This window comes from Pipistrellus kuhlii, unplaced genomic scaffold (genome assembly GCF_014108245.1).
Source record: "Pipistrellus kuhlii isolate mPipKuh1 unplaced genomic scaffold, mPipKuh1.p scaffold_m20_p_7, whole genome shotgun sequence".
Classification (NCBI taxonomy): Eukaryota; Metazoa; Chordata; class Mammalia; order Chiroptera; family Vespertilionidae; genus Pipistrellus; species Pipistrellus kuhlii.
This window is the reverse complement of record NW_023425573.1, coordinates 30210637-30237822: the sequence shown is the minus strand read 5'-3', so window position 1 is coordinate 30237822 and position 27186 is coordinate 30210637. Positions and strand designations below refer to the sequence as shown.

The following is a 27186-nucleotide window of genomic DNA, read 5'->3' as shown; positions in this document are numbered from 1 at the left end:
ACATGTCTCGGTCACATGTTTGATGCCCCTAGCCCAGCCCAAGTGAGGGCTCATGTCTCTGTCCCAGAGTTCAGGCTGGCGTGAGGCCTCACTTGGGGAAGCTATTTTCCATGTGAGCATCAGGTGCCCGTCTCGCCCTCGGCTGAGGGAGCTTGCTGTCCTTGTGAGACCGGCCTTCTCCCTCCAGGTTAACTGTCACATTAACATTGTCAACCTGCTGCTGGACAACGGGGCTGACGTGAACAAGTGCACGGACGAGGGCCTCACACCTCTCAACATGTGCTTCCTCCTCTACTACCCAGCCACGTCCTTCAGGCCCAACATCGCCGAGAGGACGGTGCCCTTGCTCCAGGTCAGCTGTGGGCCCCAGCGGCCTGGCTCAGTGTCCACCACCCACCGTCCACCTACCCGCTCCCTCTGCCCCTGTTTGCCACCGTCATCTCTCTCTCTCTTCCCAGCTGCCCACCAGCTTCCCCTTCCCACACGGACCAGGTTCAGATGGGTGAAAAGACCATAAGGCCAGCGGCCGGGAGGCAGGGACAGAGTGTGCACACTCACTAGGGTGTTCAGAGCTTGCTGCCAGGACTCTGAGGGACATGTGTCCTAACAGCCATGTGCACAGCAGCTGGGGCCCCGAGACCCCCCTCATGGTCCTCCTCTTAGAGTGGTGCTGTCTGAATGTCCCCAGATAAGTGCTAGTTTGAGCTCCTGCTTCTGTTTTTTGTGGGTGACAGTTTGATCAATGATGACGCACTTATGACAGGGACACCCACACAGCCCAGGTGTGGGTGGGTTGTGCCATCTAGTCTGTGTAGGTGCCTCTGATGGTGGCACAGCGATGAAATCCCCATAGTTAAGTTGCACATGCCCTGCCCAGATGTGGGTCACAGGTCAGCCCGTGTTAAATTTGTTGTGGGACCTCTGATTCCTTTCTGCCTGGAGGTATTCCTCCCCCATTTCAGCCCAGACTCAGAGACAAGTCGCAGTGCAGGGGCCGGCTCTCTGCAGTGTAGGCAGACCTGGTGTCCACATCTCCTGAGCGTGGGCAGTGGGCCACACTCACAGAGGGAGGTCCCCACCCCTAGGAGGCAGACCCTGGACCCTGATGGTGCGAGCCCGACATCCACTAAGAAAGCCTTGGGAGGGGGTGAGGGCTTCTTCCTGTTGTGGTCTTGGGCCTCCTGGGTGGTGCTTCTGAGTTCAATCTGGAAAATGTCCCTGTGGCTCAACGAGCCTGTACTCATCCCTCGCCTCCTCCCAATCCATTCAAGCTCTTTCTCCGGAAAAGGCTTTTTCTCAGCCTATCCTGTGTCCCCCCACAGACAGTTTCTCAGGGGACCAGATGCTTTCTCTAACTCCCATTTCTCAAGTTCAAGTCCTGCGTGGGAGCTCAGAGGCCACCAGCCCAACCTGGTGGTGAGAGGCATGTGTGGGGAGGAGCCCAGAGCTGCTGCCCAAGAGGTCCAGTGTGCAGCAGGCAGGAGAGAGAGGCCTCCCACCCAAGCGGCCTTAGGCTTCTGTCTGGTGGGCCTGCCTGTGGTCCCTGATGTATCAGGAGACGCGCTCAGCCCCTGGGCCTCCTCATTTCCTCTGTGCTCACTCTGAAGGGCACGTGGTCAGGCTGTTTGCAGACACTCTGTGACCAGGACTGATGAGAATGCAGGCCAAAAGCCAGAAGTGGGGGTTTGGAAGCTGAAGCTGTCCTTTCTGCTTTTACAGCAGCATTAGTTTATTCTCATGGGTGTGTATGCTCAGTGTTTCTTAGTCAGAAGTTGTTCACTACAATAACGACTGGCTTTCAAGGTCAAAGGTGATCTCATGAACAGCGATGGTGGTGATTCTTTTTCTCATGCTGAGTCACCTTCAGTGGCAGCCTCTCAGGTGGACAGGGCTGCTTGGTCCCCACAGTCACTCCAGGGGATGTGGGCTCAGGGGAGTCTGGAGTCAGCAGAGGAAGGAGCAGTGGGTACAGGGGCTGAGCATCCTCAGGGACCTGGTACCGAGAGGCGACCTCATACACTCAGAGTCAATTAATTCTTTCTTTTTAAAAAAAATATATTTTACTGATTTTTCACAGAGAGGAAGAGCGAGAGATAGAGAGTTAGAAACATCAATGAGAGAAATATCAATCAGCTGCCTCTTGCACACCCCCTACTGGGGATGTGCCTGCAACCAAGGTAAATGCCCTTAACCGGAATCCAACCCGGGACCTTTCAGTCCGTAGGCCGACGCTCTGTCCACTGAGCCAAACCGGTTTCGGCTCTTTGTCTTTTTAACTGTAAACACTGCTCTCCCAGCTTTAAAAATCAAGTGGAATTTTCTAATGTGCTCTGATAATCCATCCATGTTCAGTTTCCCCTGTTCTCTCATGAATATGCCTGAAAATAGACTTACAGGTTCGCTTGCTGCATGTGGTTGGTGAAGGGTTGTGCCTCCCTCTACCCCAGCTGTGTGTTTTTCCTCTCTGCGGGGTTAGGCTCCTCTCTGACCCCTGCTCTGCCCCAAGGACAGTGGCTCACAAGTGTGAGCGATTGTGGAACCACCTGGAGCAGGACTGTCCTTATACGTGAGGCTGTGAGCACGTGGCCATGTCAACCATGCACTGTTGCAGCTGGTTTGTGTCACAAGGCTGGAGTCAAGTCAGGCTCCTAGGCCCCCAAACCTTAAGTATTTACAGAAAAGAATAATGGTGGCTGGGCCCCACCCCCAGCTTCCCTGCCTCAGTAGGTGTGGGGTGGGACCCACGAATGTGCGTTGCTGGCAATGCTGATGCTGGTCTGTGGTCCACCCTTGGAGAAGGCAGGCTTTGAAGAACAGGGTCACCTCAAAGAAATGTACTGTGAGCTACAGCTCACAGATTTAAAAATTTTAAAATTTTCTAGAAGCCACACGAAAGTGTTAAAGATGGAATTAATTTTATTAACATATTTTATTTAATCTGATGAATCCATGACCTATCACTTCTATGGGCCCTGAGAAAGAAGATATCTACTAAGAAGGGCTCCTGGTGGCTCACTGGGCTCAAATTAAAAAAAAAAAAACTAACAAAATTAGAGCTTAGCAGCCATGTCTACATAGGGTCCTTTCATACAAACTGCATGTCGGATAGAAGCCTGCACTCAACTACCTGCCTCTGCACTGAACTGCCTGCCTGTAGCATGTCTCTGCCATCTGAGTCAGCCCTTATAGAGGAGTTCCCGGAATCCTATTTCAACCAACAGGACTGAGGCTATTCCAATCCAATCAGAGCTATATTAATCCTCTGTGTGCCCCCCACCTCCCACCCTACCGTCATCTTCACTGACCAATCAGAGAAGTTGATTTCTGACCTGACCCATTAAGACAATGTCTTTTGGACCAATCAGATTGCAAGCATTGGAGTCCTCATTTGCGTGAAGATGGATCAATCAGGGATCAGAGGTGGGGACTCCTATCTCTCTATAGGCCAACTCCCCTCTGATTTGGAGAACACACTTTCCCTTCCCATTAGAGCAGTGGTCACCAACCAGTGGTCTACAGGCCACTGGTGGGCCATCAGGTCTGAAAGGTTGGCGACCACTGCACTAGAGAATGAAGACTATCTGCATTTCCTTGGTGTAAGCTTCATAGTGGTGGTGGTTTCACAGCTGTGCTGTACCACTATTGAGCTGTTTTCTCTGAATAAAGTTTTCTTCACCCCCCCCCCCCCCCCATTGAGGATTCCTGTGGAGGTGAACTGGTGCCACTGACCCCTGGTTGACACTTCAGTGTGTAGCCAATGGGGAGACACTTCATGTTCTTATTCTGGTGTCTTCCCACTTACATGTGTCCGGTGTCGGGAGGGTCTTGCTCTGTGCTGTGACCATGCATGGCTAGTGGATGCTGTATGGCTCAGGTATCTGTGCGGTGCCTCCAAGGCATTTGCTGCCTCTCTGTGGATTTTAGGGAAGGCACGTGGGCACTACTGTCTCAGCACTGTTAGCCCAAGTCCTGTGAAGGCCGCTCTCGGCCATGAGCACAGATCCTTGGGAAAGAAGGTGTTTATTGGGGTTGCCACGCTAATCTTTTCCCTTCTAATGATATATTTTTTTAGTGCTTTCCAAAGGAAGTTCACAAACTCTCAGGTAGTCACCACTACTCCTTCACATTCCATGACTCAGACTCAGTCTTCAATGACGACTTGGTACCCAGCCCAGAAAGCCAGAAGTCCACCAACCAAAGGGACAGCCTCCAGAAGTGGGAGCCCACATTGCCGAGGGGCAGCGTCAGCATCAGTGACCAGGGTGTGGAAGAGGTGTTGGAGAACTTGGACCATGGCACGCAGTGCAGCAGTGAGACCAACTTTGAGTCTAACCTCGGTGTGCACAACTACTCCATTGAGTTGTCATTTAATATACTGGAGAAGAGCGCCAAGTCCTACAGCTTCCTCAAGGTGCCCTTCAGTGAGGCCATCTCTGACAAAGGAACCATGAGGCAGATGGCATGGACCATGATCAAGTAGGTGGCTGGTGTGTGAGCAGCAGGGCCGAGGGTCATGTTCAGGGTGAGTCGCAGCCTCAGCATTGCCTCCCTGCTCCCCTGGGAGGGGATGTTTCCTAGTGCCTGTGCCTGATCTCTACAGGTCTTGCACGGGAGACTTCTCTGGTGGCTTGGTGCTGGGGGGCCTGCCTATGTATTCTGAGGGATAGGCAGGAGGGAGTCCAGGAATGTGTCCCAGACTGGCACATGGGCAGTGGGCGCAACACACTCACCCCCATATACTCACTCATAAATGTACCCTGCTCCCCTCCTCACAGTCTGTGCCAGTGGTTCTCAAATTATGTCTCAGGTCCCATGGAGTGTCTCAGACCCTTTCTCAGACCATCTGCATGGTTGAAATGATTCTCATACCAATCCTAAGTCTGTGTGATAGTCATGTGACTTGTGTGACAGTTGTATGATGGTCATGTGACATGGTTATGTGACAGTTGTGTGACATTTCTTCACCTATGCAACACATGCACAATAGAATGCTGGTTTCACTTGGAATTGCACTTGCTGACACCACAGAAATGACTGATTAGTTACATTTTTTTTTTAAAAAGTGCAAATATATCTATATATCTATATATATATCTATATATCTATATATCTATATCTATATATCTATATCTATATATCTATATCTATATCTATATCTATATCTATATCTATATCTATATCTTTATTGATTTTAGAGAGGAAGGGAGAGGGATAGAGAGTCAGAAACATTGATGAGAAGCATCAATCAGCTCCCTCCTGCACACCGCCACTGGGGATGTGCCCACAACCAAGGTACATGCCCTTGACCGGAATCGAACCTGGGACCCTTCAGTCTGAAGGCTGATGCTCTATCCACTGAGCCGAATTGGTCAGGCCTGTTACATCTTTTTTTTTTTTTTTTTTTTAATATATATGTTTTTATTGATTTCAGAGAGGAAGGTAGAGGAAAAGAGAGATAGAAACATTAATGATGAGAGGGAATCATTGATTGGCTGCCTCCTGCACCTTGGACCAAACCTGCGACCCAGGCATGTGCCCTTGACCAGAACTGAATCTTGGACCCTTCAGTCTGCAGGCCGACGCTCTATCCATTGAGCCAAACCGACTAAGGCTGATTTATTACATCTTGGCCATAAGCCCATGCCTCTTAACATTCTGTGTGACAAGGTGGGGAGGATGCCTAAAGCATATCTGCTTCAAACCACAGCTGGAAGGTTTTGGAGGGAAAGCACTTCAATGGCTTGAGCGACACAAAGTCACCAGCCCTCCCCATGGCCACCATATTTACTTGACAGCATGATTGGCTGGCACATGGCAGTCATTCACTCTCTTAACAGTTAGCTTTCGCTTTAAGGACAGTTGACACCATTGACAGTGATGACATCCCAGCTTTGAAGTGGGAATTAGAGTTTTGGAGCATTTACATGCACCGCATACTGTTCATAACACGTCCACCTGGGGCCGACTGTGGGCAGTCTGTCCACATGACCAAGTCCCGACATCTCAGGAGCAGTCGGAGGATCCCTCTGGGGGTTCTGGTGCAGCTAGATACATATTCTCCACAAGAATATTTTATGTTACTATGCAATGATTTTGTTATTGTTACTTTTTAAATGTATTAGTAAGGATTTTAAACATTCTCAGTTTTAATGTGTACTGTAATACATTAGACATGGATGAATAGAATCCACATAAACAAAAGCTCTTTGGAGTCCTCAGAGAATTTTAAGAGTGGACAGGGGTCCTGAGAGCAGGAAGTTTGAGAACCACTGCTTTAGAGTGACCTGGTCTCTCCACTGTTCTCCTGCCCACCCCATCCTGGTTCTGTGCTGCCCTCCGCCAGTTTCGCCACCGGCTCAGCTCCTCAGCACAGCCCTTCTCTTTGCCTCTCAGGCTGCTGTCCAAGCCCACCCAACTGGGCCCCTCAAGCCCAGGTTTCGGGCCATCTTTCCCCAATAAGAGATGTGTATGCGTGTCAGTGTGTGTAGGTGGTGTGGTATGTATTTGTATATGTGTGTGTGGTATTTTTTAGTATGTGCATGTGGTGTAGTATGTATTTGTGTGTGTGCGGTATGTGTCAGTGTGTGTATGTGGTGTGGTGTGTGTGTATGTGGTGTGTGAGTCACTGTGTATGTGGTGTGATATATATTTGTGTGTGTTTATGTGTGTGTGGTGTGCATTTGCATGTATGGATGTTAATATGCGCATGTCTGGTGTGCATGGTACAACCTCGAACCCTGATGTTCCAGGTACTCTCTGTCATCACCTCAAAGCCGCCACAGAAGGGGGGTCTGGTCCCCACCCCACACTCCAACACACAGTGACTTCAGTGAGGCTAAGTGACCCCGAGAGCCAATGCCAGGCAGGGCCACAGCTGGACTTGCACTTGCCCCGCTGGCTCGCTTAGGGTGGTGTGGTGAGATGGGTTGCTCTATTCCCGTGTAGGGGCTGGAGGTCTTGGGAGGGCAGGACACTGGGGCTCAGAGCACCATGAGGTCAGTGTGTCTGAGCATCCTCCACTGGGGAGCGCCTGTCCAACTGGGGATGCTGTCCAGACAGCTGCCTGTGCCTCTCCTCCAGCCTGTGACATGTCATACTGATCCTTTCAGACACAGAAACAGATGGCTGACCATCAAACGCCTGCTGCACCGAGGCGCTGACCCCAACCTGTGCCGCGTGCCCATGCAGGTCCTGTTCTTCTCTGTGAAGGCCGGGGACGTGGACGGGGTGAAGCTGCTGCTGGAGAGTGGTGCCAGGACTGACATCCAGTTACCCCCAGAGGTAGGGCCAGAGGTAGGGTCCCCAGAGGTAGGCCAGAGGTGCAGGGAGCAAGGCGGCGGGCAGGATTCAGAGGACTGCTCCTAGTATGAGATCAGAGTGATAGGTTTCGAACCTCACTGTCAGCATCTGTTTTTCTGCTCTGCTTGTGTGAGCCCCCCTGTATGCAGGCCTTTGTTGTGTTCAGAGGGTGTCAATGGGATGGCTGGCGGTTTTGTTTGGCCTCTGCCATTACTTTCAGGGGTAGATGGGTTTCACTTTTCAGGCCCCTTGGCCAGGCCATTTCTTTCCTTTTCTTCTGAGGATAAGATAAAGATAAGTCTTTATGTGAGACCCTGGATAATTCATAATACAATAGCTTTTTACATTTACTGATTGGAATCCATCTTTAAAACTAAGGTTGCAGACTGTAAATTTTTAGTCACCCTCATCTATACATCTGTCTATCCATCCCAAACCAAGAATCAATTGTTTATATTCATCTTCAAATGGAAGTTTCGCTTTATTGAAATATTTGAGTTGTCAGGATTACTGGCACCAGGAGAACACCCAGATCCTCGCTGTGCCCAGCGGACTGATGTCAGTGGTTTCTGAGCGTCCCTTTAGCCTTTCTCCAGGGGCCCTTTTTCGTTCCCACGGGTCCTGTGTGGAGGGTTGGCGAGTCCTCCGCCTTGGCCCGAGGTGCACCCTGTGTTCCTGGCTGGGATCTCTCTGAGTTGGCTGTGCCTCCTCCAGGACCATGCCTCCTGACCATCTCCATGTGGTCAGTGCTGACTGGGTATCCTAGAGACAGTCCTCTATTGATTCTCTCAACCGATGCCAGGGGCTGCTGTGAGTGGACGATAGGTCTTGGGTAGGGATTGGCATCGGGAGCTGCATGGCCGTCTGCAGTGGCATCTGAAGAAGTGCCTGGCAGGGAAGATGGGCTCTTCTTGGAGGGAGGCAGGGACAGGTGGTCTCAAATGAAGCTGGCACCAGGTCTGTGCTCCTGTCTGTGGCCCGGACAGACAGATACATCTTATGAATTGAAACGGACATGCCCATGGTCCGTGTGGAAGGCCTCCTTGTCCTGAATGTTCCCTGGGGATGGTGAGAGGGCAGTGCTGGGCATGGCACTCTAGAACTGGCCCGGGCTCTCACCCTGCACATGCCCTGGCACCCTGGGGAGCAGCACCTCACCCTAACTCCTTCTGCGTTTCCTCTGCAGCTGATGGCCTTGACCCCCCTCCACATTGCAGCTGCCCTTCCCGGGGAGGAGGGTGTCAAGATAACAGAGCTGCTGCTCCACGCCATCACGGATGTGGACGCCAGGGCAACTGACCAAGATGATGTGTACAGACTGAGCAAGGTGGGTCACCTGCCATGCGGGAGAGGGGGCGCTAGGGAGCCTGGGATCACTCTGCAGTGTTGTCCATTTAGTTCAAAATTCCACTTGTCCCTGTAGAGGTTGATTGATGCTCTCTGTGCACCCCAAAACAGCACATGTGTAGCTCACCTGTGTGAGAGTGGGAGAGGAGGGCTTGGGGCATGCACACAGGAGACCGTTTCACAGAAAGCTGCTTCAGATCCCCAGTCTGAGAAGGAGGGCATCCTGCTTCTCTGTGTGAGCTTGCACCTGCTGGGGGTTCTTAGCACAGCCTGAGAGGTGGAGGTCGGGCAGGTGGAGGTCTCTGAGCACTTGGGGAGAGTCTTGGGGCCAGGACCTGACCCCTCTGTCTGCACACAGCCAGTCCTGTTTTCAAGCATGAAGCTCAACAACGAAGGAGGCCCGCCCAGCATCTACAGTAGGGCAAGCACTGTCCCTGAAGAGGGGGGCAGGACAGCTTTGCATGTGGCCTGTGAGCGGGAGGACAACTACAAGGTAGGCAGGGCCATCTGGGGCGGCAGGGAGCTGTGTGCCCTTGTGTGTGTCCTGGGTGTGCACACGCAAGTGCAGTTGCGTACGTGTGCACATGCATGCTCTGTGTCACACACGTACCTGCATGTATATCGGCATGGCTGTGTGAGTTCTATTTCCAGACAAGCACACGTGTGAACACACATGCACACATGTACACACGTGTGTATGTGTGCTTGGGTAGTGCCTGTGCACATGTGTAGCTGGGTGTTTGGGGCAGGAGGGTGAGTCAGCAGCCGTGGGGGAGGGGGGGTCGGCTGAGGGGACAGACCTTGGGGTGTTGGCCTCAGACCATCCTGCCTGAGTGAGTTTCAGAACAGATGAGTGGTTCCTGTCCACAGTGAAATGGGATCCACTAGGTTAAAGCACAGTAGAGAGTGTCAGCAGGCCCTGCCTGTAACTCGTGCGTGGAAGTGCTGTTCCAGAACACGTTTAAGGGATACACGTCCACACCCGTGTCAGCAAGCACGATCTTGGTGTGGCATCACTTTTTCTGTGTGGTGCCTGCTCAAACATATTTGGGCATGGCCGGCATGCGCTGGAACTGGGCTGTGTGTCTCAGTCATCCGCAGACTTGGTTTCCCGCAGGGATGGGGTCCTGCAGAGCCCAGAGGGCCTGTTGGCCCTGCGACACTGCCTCCCGTGGGCCTTGGGATTAATTCCTCGACGCAGAGGCCAAATGGCCAGGGTGGGCATGGGGGTACTGGGAACCACCAGGTGTGGGCTTTGTGTCATAGTGGCCAAGGCCGGCACGACCAGTAAGCTGCTGAGCACATAGTAAACTGAGCCTCAATTTACCCTCTTATAAAATTACACCAATGGCTGGCCTCACAAGCTGTGGCACTGGCAGTTTGCCACTGAATAGGGTGATGACCACATATTCCGTCCTGTCACGAGAGTGCAAGGGCCTGCGTGAGGGTGGCGCTTGGGCAACGCTGGGAAGGGGCGTTGGGAGGCACCTCCAGACCTCCTGCTTCAGAGCTTTCTTCTCGTCAGAGCCTCCTTGAGCCTGGGCCACCATCCTGCCGGAACTTTCTGAGGGGTGCCATGGGCCTATGTTAGGAATGGCGACAGAGAGGCCCCGAGAGGCAGGCTGGTGAAGGCCCCAGCCAGTAAGTGCGAGGCCTGGGCTTTGAACACAGTGCTTGCCAACTCACACACCGGTGTTCTCTGTGCTGACTTCAGACTGGGAAAAACTACGGGGAAGCAAAGTTGGGAGACAGAAGCATCATAATCATTAGGTGGCAATGGCCGCCCAGCCATCACATCTGTGTCCCCCGGGGAGAGACGGGCTGGGGAAGCTTTCCCAGGAGCTTTTTGACCTTGCCAGTGAGGCTTGAAATGGGGAGTAAGCTTGGAGGGGAGCAGTCCAGCTTGTGAGCAGATCTGGGAAACGAGGGGGCAGAGGGAAAATCGGGGTTCCCCAGAGGGGAAGGGCCAGAAGGATACAGTGGCCCTCCCATGCTGAAGGTCTCCTTTCAGCCCGATGGCCTTCTTTGTTGTTAATCCTCACCCAAGGATAATTTTTTCCATTGATTTTTTTAGAGAGAGTGGAAGGGGTAGAGAGAATCATAGAAGTGAGAGGAACACATGGATTGGTTGCCTCCTGTAGCACCCTAACAGAGTCCAGGGATTGAATCTGCAACCCAGATATGTGCCCTTGACTGGGAATCAAACCTGCGACCCTTTGGTTTGAGAGCCGACACTCTAACCACTGAGCTACACTGGCAGGGTCGGTTAGGCTTCTTTCACTTGCTGTGTTCTAGAGGATCCTAAGCCCTGATGAAGGGCATGTTTCCCGGCCACACCTGCTCTGCACCTGCCATGATGGTCATAAAATCCTGACTCTCTCCTTCCTTTGAAAACAAGTTTTAAATAAATTCACCCATCATTTTTCCTTCCCGTTTTTCATTGGAAATAAATGAATGTTTAGAAAATATCTTTTCACTTTGAGGATTGACGCACCTACTCCATTCATCTACCTAAAATTCAGAGCTCTCTGTGCCAGGCAAGGTTCTGAGGAGGAGGAAATAGTAGTTGATTTCAGGACATCTGGGTCAATGATCCATGCCAGGTGCTCCGGGGACTTGAGACTTGGGCCTCTTAACCTGCTGTCCTCTGCCTTTCCCACCCAGTACGCCAGGGATGTCGTCCACCTCCTCCTCTCCCACAAAGCCAACAGCAGCCTGCTGTGGGGCGGCCACTCCCCGCTCTCCCTGTCCATCGCCAGTGGGAACGACCTGGTGAGCATGTCCTGCATCCCTGAGGGCCATCTGCAGTGTTCTCCTCCAGCGTCCCCTCCCCATGAGAGTTTGGGGGTTGGTGTTGTTGGCAGTGGCACGAAGGCAGCATGGTGTAAGGGGCAGGGATCACCTCCATGGGGATGGAGCTCATTAGAGAGAGAAAGCTAAGGAGAGAAGGAAAGTGAGCAGGGACGTGAGGTTCAGTTGGGTGGGTGCCCTTCATGGGGCCTAGATCCCAGCTCTGCCTGTTCCACACATTGACTCCTCTGTGCTCCAGGAAAGGCACAATGGCAAGTTCCCACTCTCTGCTGCTGCCAAGAAATGTGTTTATTCACCATCCACCCAGCCAGCCAGCCAGCCAGCCAGCCACCCATCTACCCTCCTTCCATCCATCCACCTTCCACACATTTATGTGCTCATCTATGCACCCACACACCCAAACACACCTCTGTTCATCTACCCACCCATCTCTCCACCCATCTACCCACTCACCAACCCATCCTTTTACCCATTCATTCTATATATATCACCAATCTCCTTCCCTCCCTCCCTCTCTTCCCCCCTCCCTCCCTCCCTCCCTTCCTTCCTTTCTTCTTCCTTCCCTTCATCTATATCCCATGCACCTATTCATCCTTTTATTTGGATGAACCTACTGTGTGTCAGGCAGGCGCCACTCTAGGCATCAGGTGTTGAGTAAAATAAAGTCTTAGCTCTCAAGGATGTTACATTCTGGTTGGAGAAGACAGACCATAGTCCAGTGTGACACATTCTCAGGTAATGATAAGTGTGTGATGGAGAAAATAAAGATCAAGGACAGATGGAGAATGAGGAGGAGGCTACTTTAGCAGGGTGCCCAGGCGGGCTTCTCTGGTGAGGGGACTTTTTAGCAGAGGCCTAAGAAGCTGAAGGCATTGTTGCCAGTGGCCACAGGTGGGGCTTCTGTGGTACCTCTGCAGGGGCCCCGCCTCCTTTCCCTCCTTCCTTCAACAAGTCATATGTGCACTTGCTCCTGCCGGATATTTCAGGAAGGCATAGTAGCAAAGAGAGCTTGCTCCGAGGGACAAAGCTCTGGAGAGAGACAAACACTAATTCTCTGGCACCCCGTAGCTGTTCTTACTCCTGGATTCTCGGGCGGCACCTGGGCTGGCAGCTAGGGACACAGTGGGAAACAAGGAACATATGGCCCACTTTGTGTCTGGCCAAAGACCCAGGTGCCCCGGGGCAGAGGCAGACCTTTCCCAGGGATGAGGGGCTGACAGGACAGTGTGTGGACAGGGTGCCAGCCAGGCACCTGGGCAGAATGGCAGGCCCCCTATGTGCCTACCCCAGTGGTCCTTGGAGCCGGCAGCAGTGGAACCTGTGGGTGGGAGCCATGGAGAATGCCCGGGGTGGGGGGGCCTCAATGAGCCCCAGCTTGGCCACCACTATGCTCAGGGCTGCAGTGGCCTCAGTCTCGGACTTCCTCCAGTGGAGGGAGGGACCTGGTGGTGCTGACAGGCTCTGTGTGCAGATTGTGAAGGAGCTGCTGTCCCACGGCGCTGACCCCAACCAGCTTCTGACCAAGGGCTTGGGCAGTGCCCTGTGTGTGGTCTGTGACATCGCCTACGAGCACCGGAGGAGTGTGAACAGCAGGCTGAACCTGGTGAGGCAGCGGGGGTGGGGGGCACGTGGGAAGGCAACCCAGGGCCCTGAGCCTGGGGGCTGTGGGACCCTTGGTCTGGCCTCATTCCCAGCAGGCAGAGCTTCATGTGGTATTTCTCTGTGTCCTCCAAGCCTCAGCATTCCAAATACTTGAAAAACGGTTGAGAAATTCTTGCCTTTTAAGATGTATTGATCTAAAATATATGCAGAGGAAAAGCCACTCAACAGGCCAGACAAAAGTCCCCTATCTTGTTTGTGGCACCGGCAGGTTGGCTGTGAGCAGTGGCACCCGTGCCTGGTTCTAGGGGGTTCTGCCCACTCCTGATCACCCTGCTTTGCTCCTTTACCACGTAAGGGACGGTCCTCCAATCTGCAGCTGCCAGGACTGTTTCTCAGCATCTTTATGAAAGTTTTTTTTTTTTTTTTTTTTTTTTGTTCTTTGCTTTTGCCAAAATGAGGTTATAGTGAACACGTTTTTAAAAAATGTTGGCAAAAGACACAAAAAATGTACCATTTTAACAATGTTTAAGTTCAGTGGCATTGAGCACAGTCACATTATTGTGCAGCCGTCACTACCATCCATCCCCATAACTGTTTTCATTTTGCAAAACTGACCCTCTGTCCTCATTAAACACTCATTTCCCCCTCCTCCACCCCTGTTCCCCACCGCCTATTCTCTGGCTGTGAACCTGACTCCTCCAGGGATGTAGGGGGAATCACACAGTATTTGTTCTTCTGTCTGCCTTATTGCACACAGAATCATGTCCTCAAGATCCCTCCATGTTGTAGCAGGTGTCAGATATGTTTTTATCTTGAGGCTGAATAATATTTCCTTTGTATAAAGCACATTGTGTTTTGGTCCATTGACTCACACCTAGGTTGCTTCCACTTTTGGCTATTTTAAATAATGTCACTGTGAACATGGGTGTACAAATCTCTCTTCTGGACTCTGCTTTCCTTTTGGGTTTCTACCCAGAAGTGGGATTACTGGGTCAGGTGGTCATTCTATGTTTCATTTTTTGAGGAACCACCTTGACAGCTGCACCAATTTACATTCCCACCCACAGTGCACAGGGCTCCCATTTCTCCACATCCTTGACAACACTTGTTCTTTTCTGAGTTTACTGGATAGTAACCATCCTGAAGGTGTGAGGCAATATCTTATTTGTTTTATTTTAATTTTATTCATGACGCTGAGCATCTTTTCATGGGTTTGTTGACTATCATATACCTTCTCTGAAGAAATGTCTATTCAAGTTTTTTGCCCATTTTAGAAATTGTTTTTTGTTAAGTTTTAAGAGTTCTCTCTGTATTCTGGACATTAATCACTTCTCAGATACGTGATTTAAAATACTTTGTCATATGCATGTGCTACCCTTTTACAATGTAGTAGTGTCCTTTATGCACAGAAGTTTTTAATGTTCATGAGGGCCAGTTTGTTGACCTTTCAACAAACCGTGCCTTTTGGTTTCATATCCAAGAAATCATTGCCAAGTCCATTTTTGTGAAGCTTTTGTCCTATGTTTTCTTCTAAGTGCTTTATAGAGTTAGCTAGAATTTAGATAAGCACTTTTTGGTAGAATCCAATGCTTTTTCTCCATCGTTCCTTTATGGGATGTGATTCTGTGCAATATGCTGAGCCCTCTGGAGCCTCAGTGGTGCACCAGGCCTGTTAGGAAGGTTGTCATGCTTTGCATGAGGGAGGGGAGGGGATAGAAAGGAAGGGGATGGACAGGAGAGCAGAGGAGCCCGGGGTTGGATCAGGGCAGCTTTTTCCCATGGCTTTGGAAAACTGGCTCCTACTCTGCTCGCCATAGGCCTGGCGTGACATCATCATCGCCATAAAAAATCCGTGTATAAACTCCACTCACGCCTCCTAGACCCATGAGTTGGGCCTGGTCAGGCCACACTGGCTGCTGGTGTTCAGTGGCATTTGCCTCCAGATGTCTGGTTCTGTGCCCACGAAGCTTCACTCACCGTGTCGCCAGAGTTCCCAAGTTTGTGAAGAATGAATATTAAACAGGCTGAGAGAGTGAGGACCCTGGCTGAGGGAGCCACCATGCATCCCCTAACACCAGCCCTGCCAACAATGGTCAGCAGGTAGACCCTACACAGTCCAGTGAGTACCCTGCAAGTGATGGGCTGTTTTTCATCTATTTATGCTGGGATGCCCTGAGCCTGCTGGGTTGGTTAAATTTCCTGGCTAAGACTATAAAGCCATAAAGCCTCTTATTGAATACACCTGCTCTCTGGTCAGGATAGGGGTGAAAGCCCTGTTGGAATTGATGATAGATCTTGAGCCAGAGACTTTGTCATGCTGTGTGCGAGAAGTACGGGTAACACATGCATACATACCCACACCTGTACATGCCTACACTTACACATACACACTGAGGCTCCAGAGGGCTCAGCATGTTGCACAGAATGTGTGTATGTGTAGGTGTAGGCACAGATACATGTACACACCTACGCATACACACATTCACACATTCACACACATGCACACACCTACACATCTACACACATGCACACATCTACCTCCTACACACCTACACACCTACACACAATCCTGGCAGCCAGGGTGTTCACACACATTTGATGCAGCTCTGTTCTCCGCAGATTGATCTGCTCATCAATTATGGGGCCGACGTCCTGGCCCCTGTGACACTCACGCAAGGGGACAAGATGGCCGTGGGCACCGTCGTCGACTACGGGTATTTCAAATTCTTCCAGGTATGGCTTTTGAGTTTCCTGTTGGTGATAGGGGTGCAGCTGGGGCCTTTAGCAGCTCTTGGGCAAAGCTGGGCCAAAGGTCCCTCATGCCTCCTACCAAAGCGAGCCCCTGGCCTTCTGAAAGAGAAGACCTGGCACCCGGGCATTCGCAGGTGTGGCTGCCTGTGCCTAGCTTTTGGAGTGCTCTCCTGGTTTGTCCTCACAATGAGCACCGTCAGAGGATGTGTGCTCCCCACCCAGTATCCCTCTCCTGGTGATAGGCCAGAGCTGGGTGTGGGACCAGCCCTCCCCGGGGTGGGAGCTGGTGCCCCACGGTGACTGGCGCTGTGCCGCAGGACCGGAAGATTGCCCACTGCCCCTTCCACACGCTGATGCCGGCAGAGCGGGAGACGTTTGTGGCCCGGAAGCGGCTCCTGGAATACATGGGCTTCCAGCTGCGCCGTGCCGTCATGGCCAAGGAGAGCCAGTGGGACCCACAATTGCTGTACTTGAGCAAGAGAGGTGGGTGGCTGTGGGTGCAGCCGAGGCCATGCTTTTCCTGTCAATTGTGGGATGGGAGGGGCTGGGCCAGGAAGGGACATGAGAGAGACCTGTCCTGCTGCTGCCAGGGCTTTAATAGGGAGGAGGACAACAGTCTTTTCAACAAACAGTGCTGGGACAACTGGTTATCCAAACACGAGAGAATGACATTTGACCCTCAGATCACTTATAAAAATTAGTTCAATTTGACCTTGGCTCAGTGGTTAGAGCGTCAGCTCATGTACCTTAGGGTTGTGGATTCAATCCCTGTCAAGGGCATGTATCTGGGTTGCAGGTTTGCTCCCTGCCTCATGGTCCGGGCTCATGCAGGAGGCAACCAATCGATGTGTCTCTCTCATATCGATGTTTCTTTCTCTCTTTTCCCTTCCCTCCCTTCATTCCACTCTCTCTGAAAAGCAAATGTGAAAAGACAACCTATGGGAGAACATATTTGCCAATCATACATCTCATAAGGAACTTGTATGTAAAACAAACCGTCACAACTCAACAATGCAGTAATTAAAAAGGGGACAAAAATTATGAGTAGAAATTTGTCTGATGGTGGAGTTTCCCTCTGAGACTGGAAAAGGAGGCAAGCCATTCCATGGGATGTAAGAGTTTGTTGTGGGGTTGGATCACTTTCAGAGATGGGTCTGAGCAGAAGCGAACCACAATCTGCACAGCTCGTCTCCACGACTGAACAGCTGTCACAGTAAATGTGTTGTAGGTGGTTAAGGTACTAATAGCTGACCAGAGTTGCCGATGGAGCCAGGAGCCGTACCTCCTCCTGGTGCTGTGATGTGTGTAGTTGCTTAAATTTGATGCCAGCACCTAGTCTGACATTTGTCTCGGGCTGTGCTGATCTGGTCATCACTGACAAAACCCTCCATGGCTACATGTGTCAGCCTACAGAGCCAGCTCATCCTTGATGATAAGGCCTTGGTATGCTTGTGAGCACAGTTAGGCCAGAGTTTATAGCACGAAAACTCGAACGGAAAAGAAATCAGGCACAGAGATGGAGTCAGTCTGGGTTCCATCGGCATCTACACAGATTTCTCTAAAGCACATGTGTCAAACACAAGGCCCGCGGGCCAAATCCGTCCCGCCAGGCCTTGCAATGTGGCCCGCACTGCGCTGTCATCACTGCACTCCGCTGCGTTTCCATCACAATGACAGTTTATGACTGTTCAGTAAACCATTCGGCCCGCGATTTAGGCTGGATTTTAGATTTTGGCCCCTTCTCTGACTGAGTTCGACACCCCTACTCTAAAGGAAGATATAAATGGCCAGCACACCCACAAAAAAGTGCTCCACATTGGCCATCAGGGATGTACACAGTGTCACTTCAGTATGATGCTGTGATCAATACATGACAAGTGTAGGTGAGGAGGAGGAGAAAGGGAAGCTCCCTGCCGCGCCAGTGGGAATGGGAACAGAAGACAGGCTGGAGAGACCTCAGATGCTAACCACAGAGTCACCATATCATCCAGCAAATCCACTCACAGCCTTGTGCCCAGAAGAAATGAAAATGTGTCCCCCAGAACCTATACATGAATGTTCATGGCAGCACAGTTCACAAAAGCCCGATGGGAACAACCTGCATATCCATCAATTGATGGATGAATAAACAAGTCATGGCAGATTCACATATGGAATATTATTCACCCATAAAAAAGAGTAAAGCCCTGACACCACAACGTGAATGAACCTTGAAAACATGCTGCTCAGTGAGAAAAGCCAGTCACAGGGGACCATGTGTTGTATGAAATGTCCGGCACAGACAAAGCCACAGACCAAGTAGAGAGGGGTCACCAGGAGTCAAGAGCATGGTGATTTCAGGGGCTGGGTCCATTTGGGAGTGATGATGATGATCTAGAATGGATTTGGTGGTAATGGCAGCATACCTGTGAATGCACTAAAAGCCACTGAACTATGTACCTTGGGTGTCATGTGCGTTATATTTCAACTGATGTTTAAAAATGCCCTCCTACCATTTCCATGTCTCCTCTTAAGCAATTTGTGAAGCTCTGGCACCAGATCCCTTGTGTGTTTTTTACTGTCACCTTTCCCAGAAGCATCCTTGGTGCCACCTGGCCTTCTTAACACTGCCCTGACAACACGTGCACTGTCAGAGCTGGCTTCCTGGGCCCAGGTCTTCGTCCCCACCCGGCTGGAATGCTGGTGGGTGCAGGAAGGACCCCTATTCTTGCTCTCATGGCCAGCAGGTGTTTCCTTGTGGGGCTCCTGTGTCTGACGGGGTGGTGAGGAAGCAGAGGTTAGGCGGCCTTTCTGGGGGTGTGGAGGCCAGCAGGGATGAGGTGCTATTTAAAGAGAGAATGGTGCAAGGACATGTTTAAACTGAGGTTATTACGGGGGACTCACTGCCCTCCAGACCCTGGTCTACTGTGCACCTTCCTGCGGAGGCCAGAGAGCAGAGCAGGGTTCCCTCCTCCAGAGGAAGCTGTGCACCGGGCGAGGCCAGAGAAACCTGGTGCTGGCCCATGGCCTTTTAATGGCGTGGTGAGGGGGACACTGAGACTGTCGATGGCACAGAGCAGTGGCTATAGATGGGCAGGCAAGCAAGAGGCCCTGGGTGCCTCAACCCCTCGAGGCCAAGTCCCACTCTGCCTTCTGAGACCTGTCATGAGATGTCAAGGCTTGGTGTCCTGCCTCCCTGAGATCCCTGGGTGGGCTTCAAGAGGGTGGTTGAGGCAGGAAGCCAGAGCTCCCTCTATCTGTAGACACTACGGCATACCGGGAGGGCCCAGGGAGACTAATGCAGGTCTCTCTGGGTACAGCGCAGCTGATCCCCTGCCACAGGCTGAAGCAAAGGGGCTCCATCTTTCCCAAGGACTTGGAGGAGCAGGAGCAGTAAGTGGCTGTGTGGCCCCTTTGCCATGAGCATGGGCCAGGATGGGGTGGCAGTGGGGGCCGTTCCAGGTCTGGGGGGCAGCTGGGTGAGAGATGTGTGTTGCCTTGTGCACCCTGTGCTGCATACCCCTCCTAGCCCTCCATCACGGGCCCCTTCCCCTAGAATAGTCTCTGTATGTCTATGTGCCTTATCATCCCTGTGGGCATCCTGGACCACATCTGCCCCGTAAACCCTGGTGCATGGGTGGGGTGATGGATGGCAGACAGGGGTGGTTGCCCACCTGGGCTCCCTTTCCTGCTGAAGCAGAGCTCGAGGGTGTGCCCTGCTCACCCACAGCCCTGTGAGTGCCTGCTCAGAGCTGTTCCTCCAACAAGACATAGAAATCCTCCCACGTGAGGGTCCCACAGTCTCCTGCCCAGCCCTGTCTGAGCCCTCAGGTGGCATTTGGGCATGGTGCTTGTTTTCTATTCTGAACGGCCTGTGCTGGACATCCCTGGACAGGACTTCAGGTCTCTGCCCCGTGCAGAGGATAATGGGAAGGCCTGGAACTGGGTCGGTGGCATAGGGGGCCGGCACCAGCCAATGGCTGCATGGCCCCCTGGCAGGATTCCCTTTTTCAAGTTCTGCTACCAGTGTGGCCGCTCCATCGGGGTGCGCCTGCTGCCCTGCAGCCGCTGCTATGGGATCCTGATCTGCAGCAAGAGCTGTAAGATCAAAGCCTGGACCGACTTCCACAGCAGAGACTGCGGCACCCTGACGGCCATCGGTAAGTCCTGGAGCCGGCCGGGCTGCTTGTGGGCCTGCTCCTTCTAAGGGCATAGGCACCAACCCGGGGTTGGCCTAGTGAGGGACCCCATCTCCCCTGAAACCTGTGTGATCCAAGCCACTTTCCAGAATCCTCCAGTTGGGCTTGTGTGGGGACAGGAAGGCACTGAGCCAACCTGGCCTTTCCCCACCTACAAGTGGATGCCATGCCCCATGTGCCCATGGCTCCTGTGGAACGCCCACCTGGCAGCTCCACGTGACACCTGGGCCCCCTGGTGGACACGGGCTTCCCTGGACCACTGGTACTTGGCCTTGGGGCTGCTACAGGAAGGCTCCCCATAGCCAACCCCTCTCCCTACCCTCCCTCCCTTGGGAGTGACCTGAAGCAACCCCTCACCAGGCAGTGCTCTGAGGGTGGCCTCGTGGGCAAGGCTGAGACTTGGCTGGGAGGCCTCTTCCTCAGGACTTGTCCTTGGTGCAGACAGAGGGGCTGACTGGCCCTTGCCCTTGGACTCTGCCCCAGAAGCCGATCCTCTCTGAGTTCTGACGTTCCCTGTTATCCCCGTCTCCCTCTCTGCAAAATGGGGCCGTTAGTAACAGGCCCACTATGGGTGGCACCCCGGACCTTGGTCATAGCTCCTTGGCTCGGGGACCCCAGGGACAGGGGTGGGGGGTTTCGAGGCTCCACCTTTGAAGTGCCATCAACCGAGTACCCCACATGTGACCAGGGCGCAAGGCACTGCCTGGCACCGCACCCTAGGGCTCTCGGCACCAGGCTGCGCAGGGGAGCCAGCAGAGCACACAGACCGAGATTTCCTCCAGGCGGCGTGGCCACGAGGGCGAGGTGCATCAGGGTCCACTCTCCTGCACCCGCCTGCGCCTCCTTGGGGGTGCCCCTCACGGACCTCCTCTCTGCCAGCTCCTTCCCCAGGGCCCTACCTGGAGGATGAGAGCCACAGGAGGGAAGACTCTCTGTAAAGGAGCACGCTCCATGCCCCAGCTGCGAGCCTCACCTGCCAGCACCTGTACCTGGGGGCTCCTAGGGCTGCCTCCAGCCTAATGCAGGAAGTCTGCTTTAAGGGCTGTGGCAATGACTCCCTCCTGACCTCACAATAAAGTGGCCCCACTGGGTGTGCTTTTAACCCTGTTTGTGCTGCTGAGTTGTACACGGGCTAGTCCAGAGCTTCCAAGGGGCATGCTCGCTTCTCATCTCCACAAAGGCCTGGCCACCTTTGGGCACATGTGGGTCAGACCTGGAGCAAAGGTTATTGCTAGAAGGTGCTCCCCTGCTTTGGGGACATGTGGGGGTTTCCCAGGAGCCCGCATCTCTGCTCTCCATCCCAGGCTCAGAAGGGACGGGGTGAGGGGGTGTCACTCCCCTTCCTCCCCAAGGCTCCAGGGTGTTGTCAGTGTGTGGCAAATGTGTTCGGGGGGTGGTGGCAGTGACAGTGGATGTGAAGTAACCATGACCCAGATGGAGGAGGACTGGGGTGATCACGGGCCAGGATCACGGTCATGCCGTGAGCCGTGGGTGGTGGGCTTGCTTTTAAGGAGGGAGTGGGAGGGGGCAGTGGGAATGAGGGCAGAGTGGTGGGGGCAGGTGGGACGGGTTGGGGAAGGGGCAAAGGAGCCTGTGCAGGGATTCAGCCAGATTGACTCCTTGCTGGTCCAGGCAGTCCTGCCCACAGTCATGGTTTTGCCTTGTTTTCTTGGTCTCTTATTGGAAAGTTTGCTGAGGGCTCCGGATGATGTTCCTGTAAGGGGTGAGGAAGCCTCTTGGGCAGAGGGGACAGGGACTGTGTGCTGCACCCAGTCACAACCCCATAATGTGACCTTGGGTGAGTGGGTTCCTGGTTGAGGGATGCTTTTCTGGTGAGGCGCTGGGGGTAGGGTGTGAACCCCAAGAAGATGTGGGTGGCTTTCAATAAATACATCTGCCAGCAGGGAAAACACTCCTAATGAGCACTTGTGAATTCACGTTGTACTTGTGAGCAGAGCTTACTGCCTGAAGGTGCTCCTGTGCTCTGGGGACGTTTGGGGGCTTCCCAAGAGCCCACATCTCTGCTCCATCCCAGCTCCACCCCATGCAAAAGGAAGAAAAGATAAATGACATTTATCCTGACACCCAGAACACTGCTGTGTGTCCTGCTAACCCCCTCTGTCTGTACAGACACATGCACACGTGCTTCCACAGGCTTGTGCAGGATACACATGTACACCCACATGCCATGCAATGTGCACTTGAAAGTGAAAGCATGCCCTGTATGTTCTAAAATAAGCCATGAACATCTATCTTTGCTATTAACTTTTTCTGCAACATAACTTTCCCAGGTGCAGTTTTATTTTTGTGCTGCAGGCAATAGTTGCTCGTTGTTAGAAAAGACCAGATGACAGTGAAAACTACACCAACCTTCCACTCAGTGATAAGCATCCTGAGCATGTTCTTTCCGATTTAATACACACACACACACACACACACACACACACACACACGCATGCACACGCACACGTGTGTACATCCTCAGCACCCCGTGCGCACTGTGCTTTCGCACCCCGCCCCCCACTTTTAATGAAAACGGCTATTTTGTGACCTTGCCCTGCCCTCCCTTCTCTGTGTCATCTCACACTTGCCCACCCGGTGCCTTGTTGATGGGCATTTATGTCATTTTGCTCATTTGTCAACATGCAGCACACGCCTTGGCCCAGGTTTCCCTTTGGTGGAACTCACAAAGACTAAGTGTTAGGATTTCAGGAGTCTCCCGGGTTGGTTCCCACGCTCTCCGGGAGGGATAGAGCCTGTCTGCCCTGCACTTCTCAGGAATGACATTTCCCGTGTCCTGAGGAATTCGTGGAAGTGTTAGCGCCCTCACCCTCGCCCTCGCCCTCTCCACACCATGTGGCATTTGATTCCCACATTCCTGTCAGTTGGGGGTGTGGCTCTTCCTGACTTGCAGGAGGTCCCTGGAGCCCAGCACCCTCCTCGCACCTTCTCCCTCCCCATTTGACTTGCTGCTGGGATTTTCTGTTCTGTGGGTGCTGCATCTGTCCTGAGCTTTAGGGTCTGGTTTGCCGAGGACTGAGGAAGCCACCCCAGACGAGATCATAGGTGGTGTGCACAGCCTCAAGCATTCTTGTTTTACCTACGGTTTTGTAATTACCTAGAATTAATTTTTGTGTGAGAGGTGAGCGCCCCCCACAGCCAGCACATTCCTGGTGACCGGTGGTCATTGTCACTGCACCGGAGCTCCGGGTGCCGCAGGCCCTGCTCCGCTGGTTAACCTGCATCCCTGGGACCCGCCTCCACAGGCTCATCCTTGTGAAATGTGCTTGCGCCACCCACCCTCACTCACTCAGATGAACAATGTCTTGTTAGACCTTGTCACTCTTTTGTTTGGTTGGGGACACATGCTCAGGGCAGTGGTGGGGATTGTGCTGGAGTTTGGTAGTTTAACCTCATTTAGGATTGCCATCCACTGCGCATGCCTTCTCACCTCACATCCAGTCCTTCGGGAAATCTGCTCAGCTCTTCGCCATCGGGCTGCTTCCAAAATCTCCTGCCACCGCCACCCCTAGCCCCTGCTCCAGTGCCACAGAGGCCAGCTGGACTGCTCCTGTGTCCAAGTGCAGGATGGCCATCAAAGTCCTTGCTGCTTCCCCCTAGCCTCCCCTACTAGTCACTTGATGTCCCTTGTGCCTGACTGTGCCCCCATCTTCCTGAGGGCTCCCTCTCCTGCTCCCAGATGGAGGTGCCACATCCTCTCTCCCCGGGCATACTTGTGTGGCGAGCACTGCCCTCTGCCTGCATGCTCTGGGCCCCCAGAATAGGATAAAGGACAGTGTGACAGGTCCCCGGTAGGACCTCACTCTACAGGGGAGACTGCTGTGTGTGTGGATGAGTGCTGTCTGCCAGCCCCATAGGGCGGGACTGTGCTCACAGCCAGTGCAGAGAGAGTCCTGGGCACTCATGGATGGGGCGACCCAGCTAGGAGTCCCCAGGTTCACCCTGATGTCATGTGTCTCCTACCCACACTGAATGACATCTGGTGTCTGTGATGCATCCTTGTCCTGCGTGCTGGGAGGTCGGCTCCAGGCTCTGCGGACGTGATGTTCCTGCCGTGCCTTTCCAGCATCCGTGGCTCTTTCTCTATCCCTCCACGGCACACTGGCTGGTGCTGAGTGGTGTTAGGTGACAGTGGCAGCTGCAGGCCACCTTGTGATTTTTCGAAATGCTCTCAGTCACCCCTTCTCAAAAGACACAAGGCACTCTGTCTTCCGGATGGTTCCAGTCAAGTCAGTCATTCGACGTAAATCTTTAACTCCCCTTTGGACTACATCGATCTGTCTGCTATGGCGACAGGATGGCGAAGCGAACCCACACCCATCTGGCCTGCAGCCTTGTGTCCTTGGAAGGCTGACTGCCTGGGCAGACTGCCCACCCCTGCCATCCTCAGCACCTCTCTCCTCCGAACGTCCTGCTCCTCAGGAAATTAGGCTGCCTCTATCTTCGGAATGTATGGGAACTGGCCACTTGTTTCCACATCCTTGGTAGTTGCTGTGATGACTGGAGAGGGTACCTCGTGGCCATACTTTGTGCCAAGCTCTGTGCCACCTGGCCCAGCCCCACGAGGTCCACATGGCGAGCAGTATGGCAGGCTGGATGGGAGGCAGGACTACAGAGATGTGGGGTGTTGCAGGGTGACAGATGGCGATTTCAGAGCAAGCATGGAAGCCGGGCTGCGGGTCCTGGTTAGGTGGAAGGAAGGTGGGGTGGAGTGGGAGATGGAGGGACCAGTCTGGAGGACACCACTCCCTGAGTCCCACGCCTGAGGGGTGACCAAGTAAGGTCAGGGGAGGAGAGGACCAGAAAGATGGGAGTAGAGGGAGAGGGTCAGCTGGGGAGGAGCCTTGGAGACCAGAGAGGGTGTTGGTGTCGGGCTGGAATGTTGGTGATGTCAATAATGGCCTGGAATTTGCCAGCATCAGGATTCCTCCCAGAAGCTAGCGTGCTGTGCTCTCTGGAGAGATGGGTGGTGAGAGTGGCCAGTCGGGTGCCAGTAAGCATGGAGAAACCATAGGGTAGGAGCTGAGGGTTTCCTTCCACAGAGCAGAGCCCACCTGCTCACCCTGGGAGCCTAGGGAGCTGGCACCTGCCCTCCCTCCGTCCTGCTGCGCTTCCTCTGACCATGGGTGTACACTGATGGTGAGCCAGGCGCTGCCCTCCACCCCCACGACGAAGGTCCTGGCTTAGTTTCACGTGTGGTTTGTGTCCTTGTTCGTGGACTTTCTCCAGCGCTGTGGTGGCCCATCGTGTCCCGCGGCTCTGTGTCCTGGGGAAGTAGTTTCCTCTCCCCCTGTCATGTGATCTATGTCTTCTCCAGGTTTTGAAACCTGAATTTCCATGTTTCAGTCCTTTCGTTCAAAACATGCTTTTTTGATTGCAGCATGCAGCAGGGACCCATTTTCTTATTTTCCATGGGGATCACCAGTGGCTGGGCCCAGTTTGTGAGTGGCCTCCTCTCCCCTCCCCCTTGGCCCTGGAGACACCACAGTCTCCAGAATGTCAGACAGCATCTGTTGCCTGGGGTGGGTCCAGCTGCCACCCTGTGGGTGAGGCCCCAGGCTCTCCTCTCCAAGGGGGCACCTTAGTCCCACCTCCAGGTTCTCACAGCTCCTGCCGGCCCACCTCTGGGGTCACCCACCTTCTGCAAAGGATCTAACCCTCAGCTGCACTTAGTGCTGTGTCCAATCTCTTTGTTTTTGTTTAAAAAATAGGCTTGTTCTCACCTGAGTTTTCATCTTTCCATTTCCCTGCCCGAGACCACACAACACTCAGTCCCAGGACTGGCCTCCACTATGTGCTGTGACCTCTCAAACTAGACTCCCCGTGTGCTTTCTCCGGTTTCTAGTTCTCACACTGGATCGCCACTCCGGTTCCTGGTCATTGCGTATTTTGAGATCTTGCTGGCTTGTTTCTCTGCTTCCCCAGGTTGGGTATGGAAACGGGTTTATGCTGGAAACCAGGAAAGCCCCAGTTCATAGTTTCAGGCCACAAAAGAAGGTGGAAGTGTTTAGATTCTCTGAGGTTTTCACTTTGGCGTGGGGTCCTGTCTGGGAGAGGTCTCATATGTGCAGAGTCGAGGAGGGCTGGAGGGCCAGCTGGTCTCCCGGGATCCCACCCTCCAGTGCTCGTCACCTCCTTAGACCCTATCTCCATCTCTGGCAGCCTTGACGTGCAACTTGCCATCTGTCTTTGGTTTCCAGCAGGAAGACAGACTTTGTTCTTGCCCTGTTATTACTCACTCTGGAAGGAGGGTTGGGAGAATCAGCTCTCCATCCCGGACCAGTGCTAGTGCTTTGACTGTAAACGTCACTTCTGGCCAGAGGAATGTTGTCATCTGGAGCGGAGCAGAGCGTGCGTTTCTGTGTGTGTGCACGTATATGTGCACACAGGTGTGTTGAGTGCACACTAGCTGTCTGTGGCTGTCTGCCTGTCAGTGTGGGTCGTCAGGATGTCTGTGACCTTCCAGATTCCCTTGAGGAATGATGGGATGGAGGGAGGGCCAGGCTTGGGAGAGGACAGTGATGGTCTGGGGCCTAGCTCATGGTGGGCAGGACTAAGACCCCTGACGCGGCCCAGTAGGTTGTCCTGTGCTGAATGCCCACCTCACCTGTGTCCTCCCTTTTGACAGGAGAAAACTATTTGTTGGAGATCGGGAAGAAGTTCAAGAAGCCCATGAACAAGTTCCATTTGAAGGAAGTGTATACAGGCTACAATCAGGAATGAACCATGGCTGCCCACCTGCCCCGAGGCTGAGTGGGCCCCAGGGCCCAGGAAGGGGGAGCTGGGCACCAGGCACTCTGGTCTCGTGGAGGCCAGGGGAACAGGCAGCCACTGCTCTACAGGTACCCCCAGCCCCACTGCACCCAGGCTGTCAGAGCTGCAGCACCAGGGGAGCCCCTCTGTGGAGCCTCATTCTTGCCTCCAGGGCGTGCTGTCCACCATGCTGGGGGGCCCTGCCCCTCGCACTCCGGGGGTCTGGGCTGGTGGCACTGAGCCCTCAGCGCTCCAGGCTTCGGGGAAGAGAGGCTTTGCTGAATGTCTGCCAGGCTGCTGGTGTGGGCTGTGATGCCCAAATAAAGGGACCCAGCAGCAGCTTATGTCTGTGTTGGCTTCCAGTCTCTAGATGAGGGGCGGGGCCTTGCACACAGTGGCATCTGGGCAATGGTAAGGGGAGAGG

The 27186-nt window shown here is 53.3% G+C and overlaps 1 protein-coding gene across 1 annotated transcript in view; it reads left to right on the top strand.

Moving 5' to 3' along the window:
* The window catches only part of ANKMY1 (ankyrin repeat and MYND domain containing 1), a 38525-nt gene extending 11424 nt beyond the window's left edge, over window positions 1-27101 (top strand). Inside the window, exons 7-18 of the mRNA XM_045575753.1 lie at window positions 188-352; window positions 4073-4476; window positions 7110-7281; window positions 8486-8626; window positions 9005-9139; window positions 11311-11418; window positions 12929-13060; window positions 15679-15792; window positions 16128-16293; window positions 19110-19182; window positions 19789-19949; window positions 26638-27101. Coding sequence (XP_045431709.1) covers window positions 188-352; window positions 4073-4476; window positions 7110-7281; window positions 8486-8626; window positions 9005-9139; window positions 11311-11418; window positions 12929-13060; window positions 15679-15792; window positions 16128-16293; window positions 19110-19182; window positions 19789-19949; window positions 26638-26732 — 1866 coding nt within the window. The 3' untranslated portion in view covers window positions 26733-27101. The remainder of the gene's footprint in view (window positions 1-187; window positions 353-4072; window positions 4477-7109; window positions 7282-8485; window positions 8627-9004; window positions 9140-11310; window positions 11419-12928; window positions 13061-15678; window positions 15793-16127; window positions 16294-19109; window positions 19183-19788; window positions 19950-26637) is intronic.
* The last annotated feature ends 85 nt before the right edge of the window (window positions 27102-27186 follow it).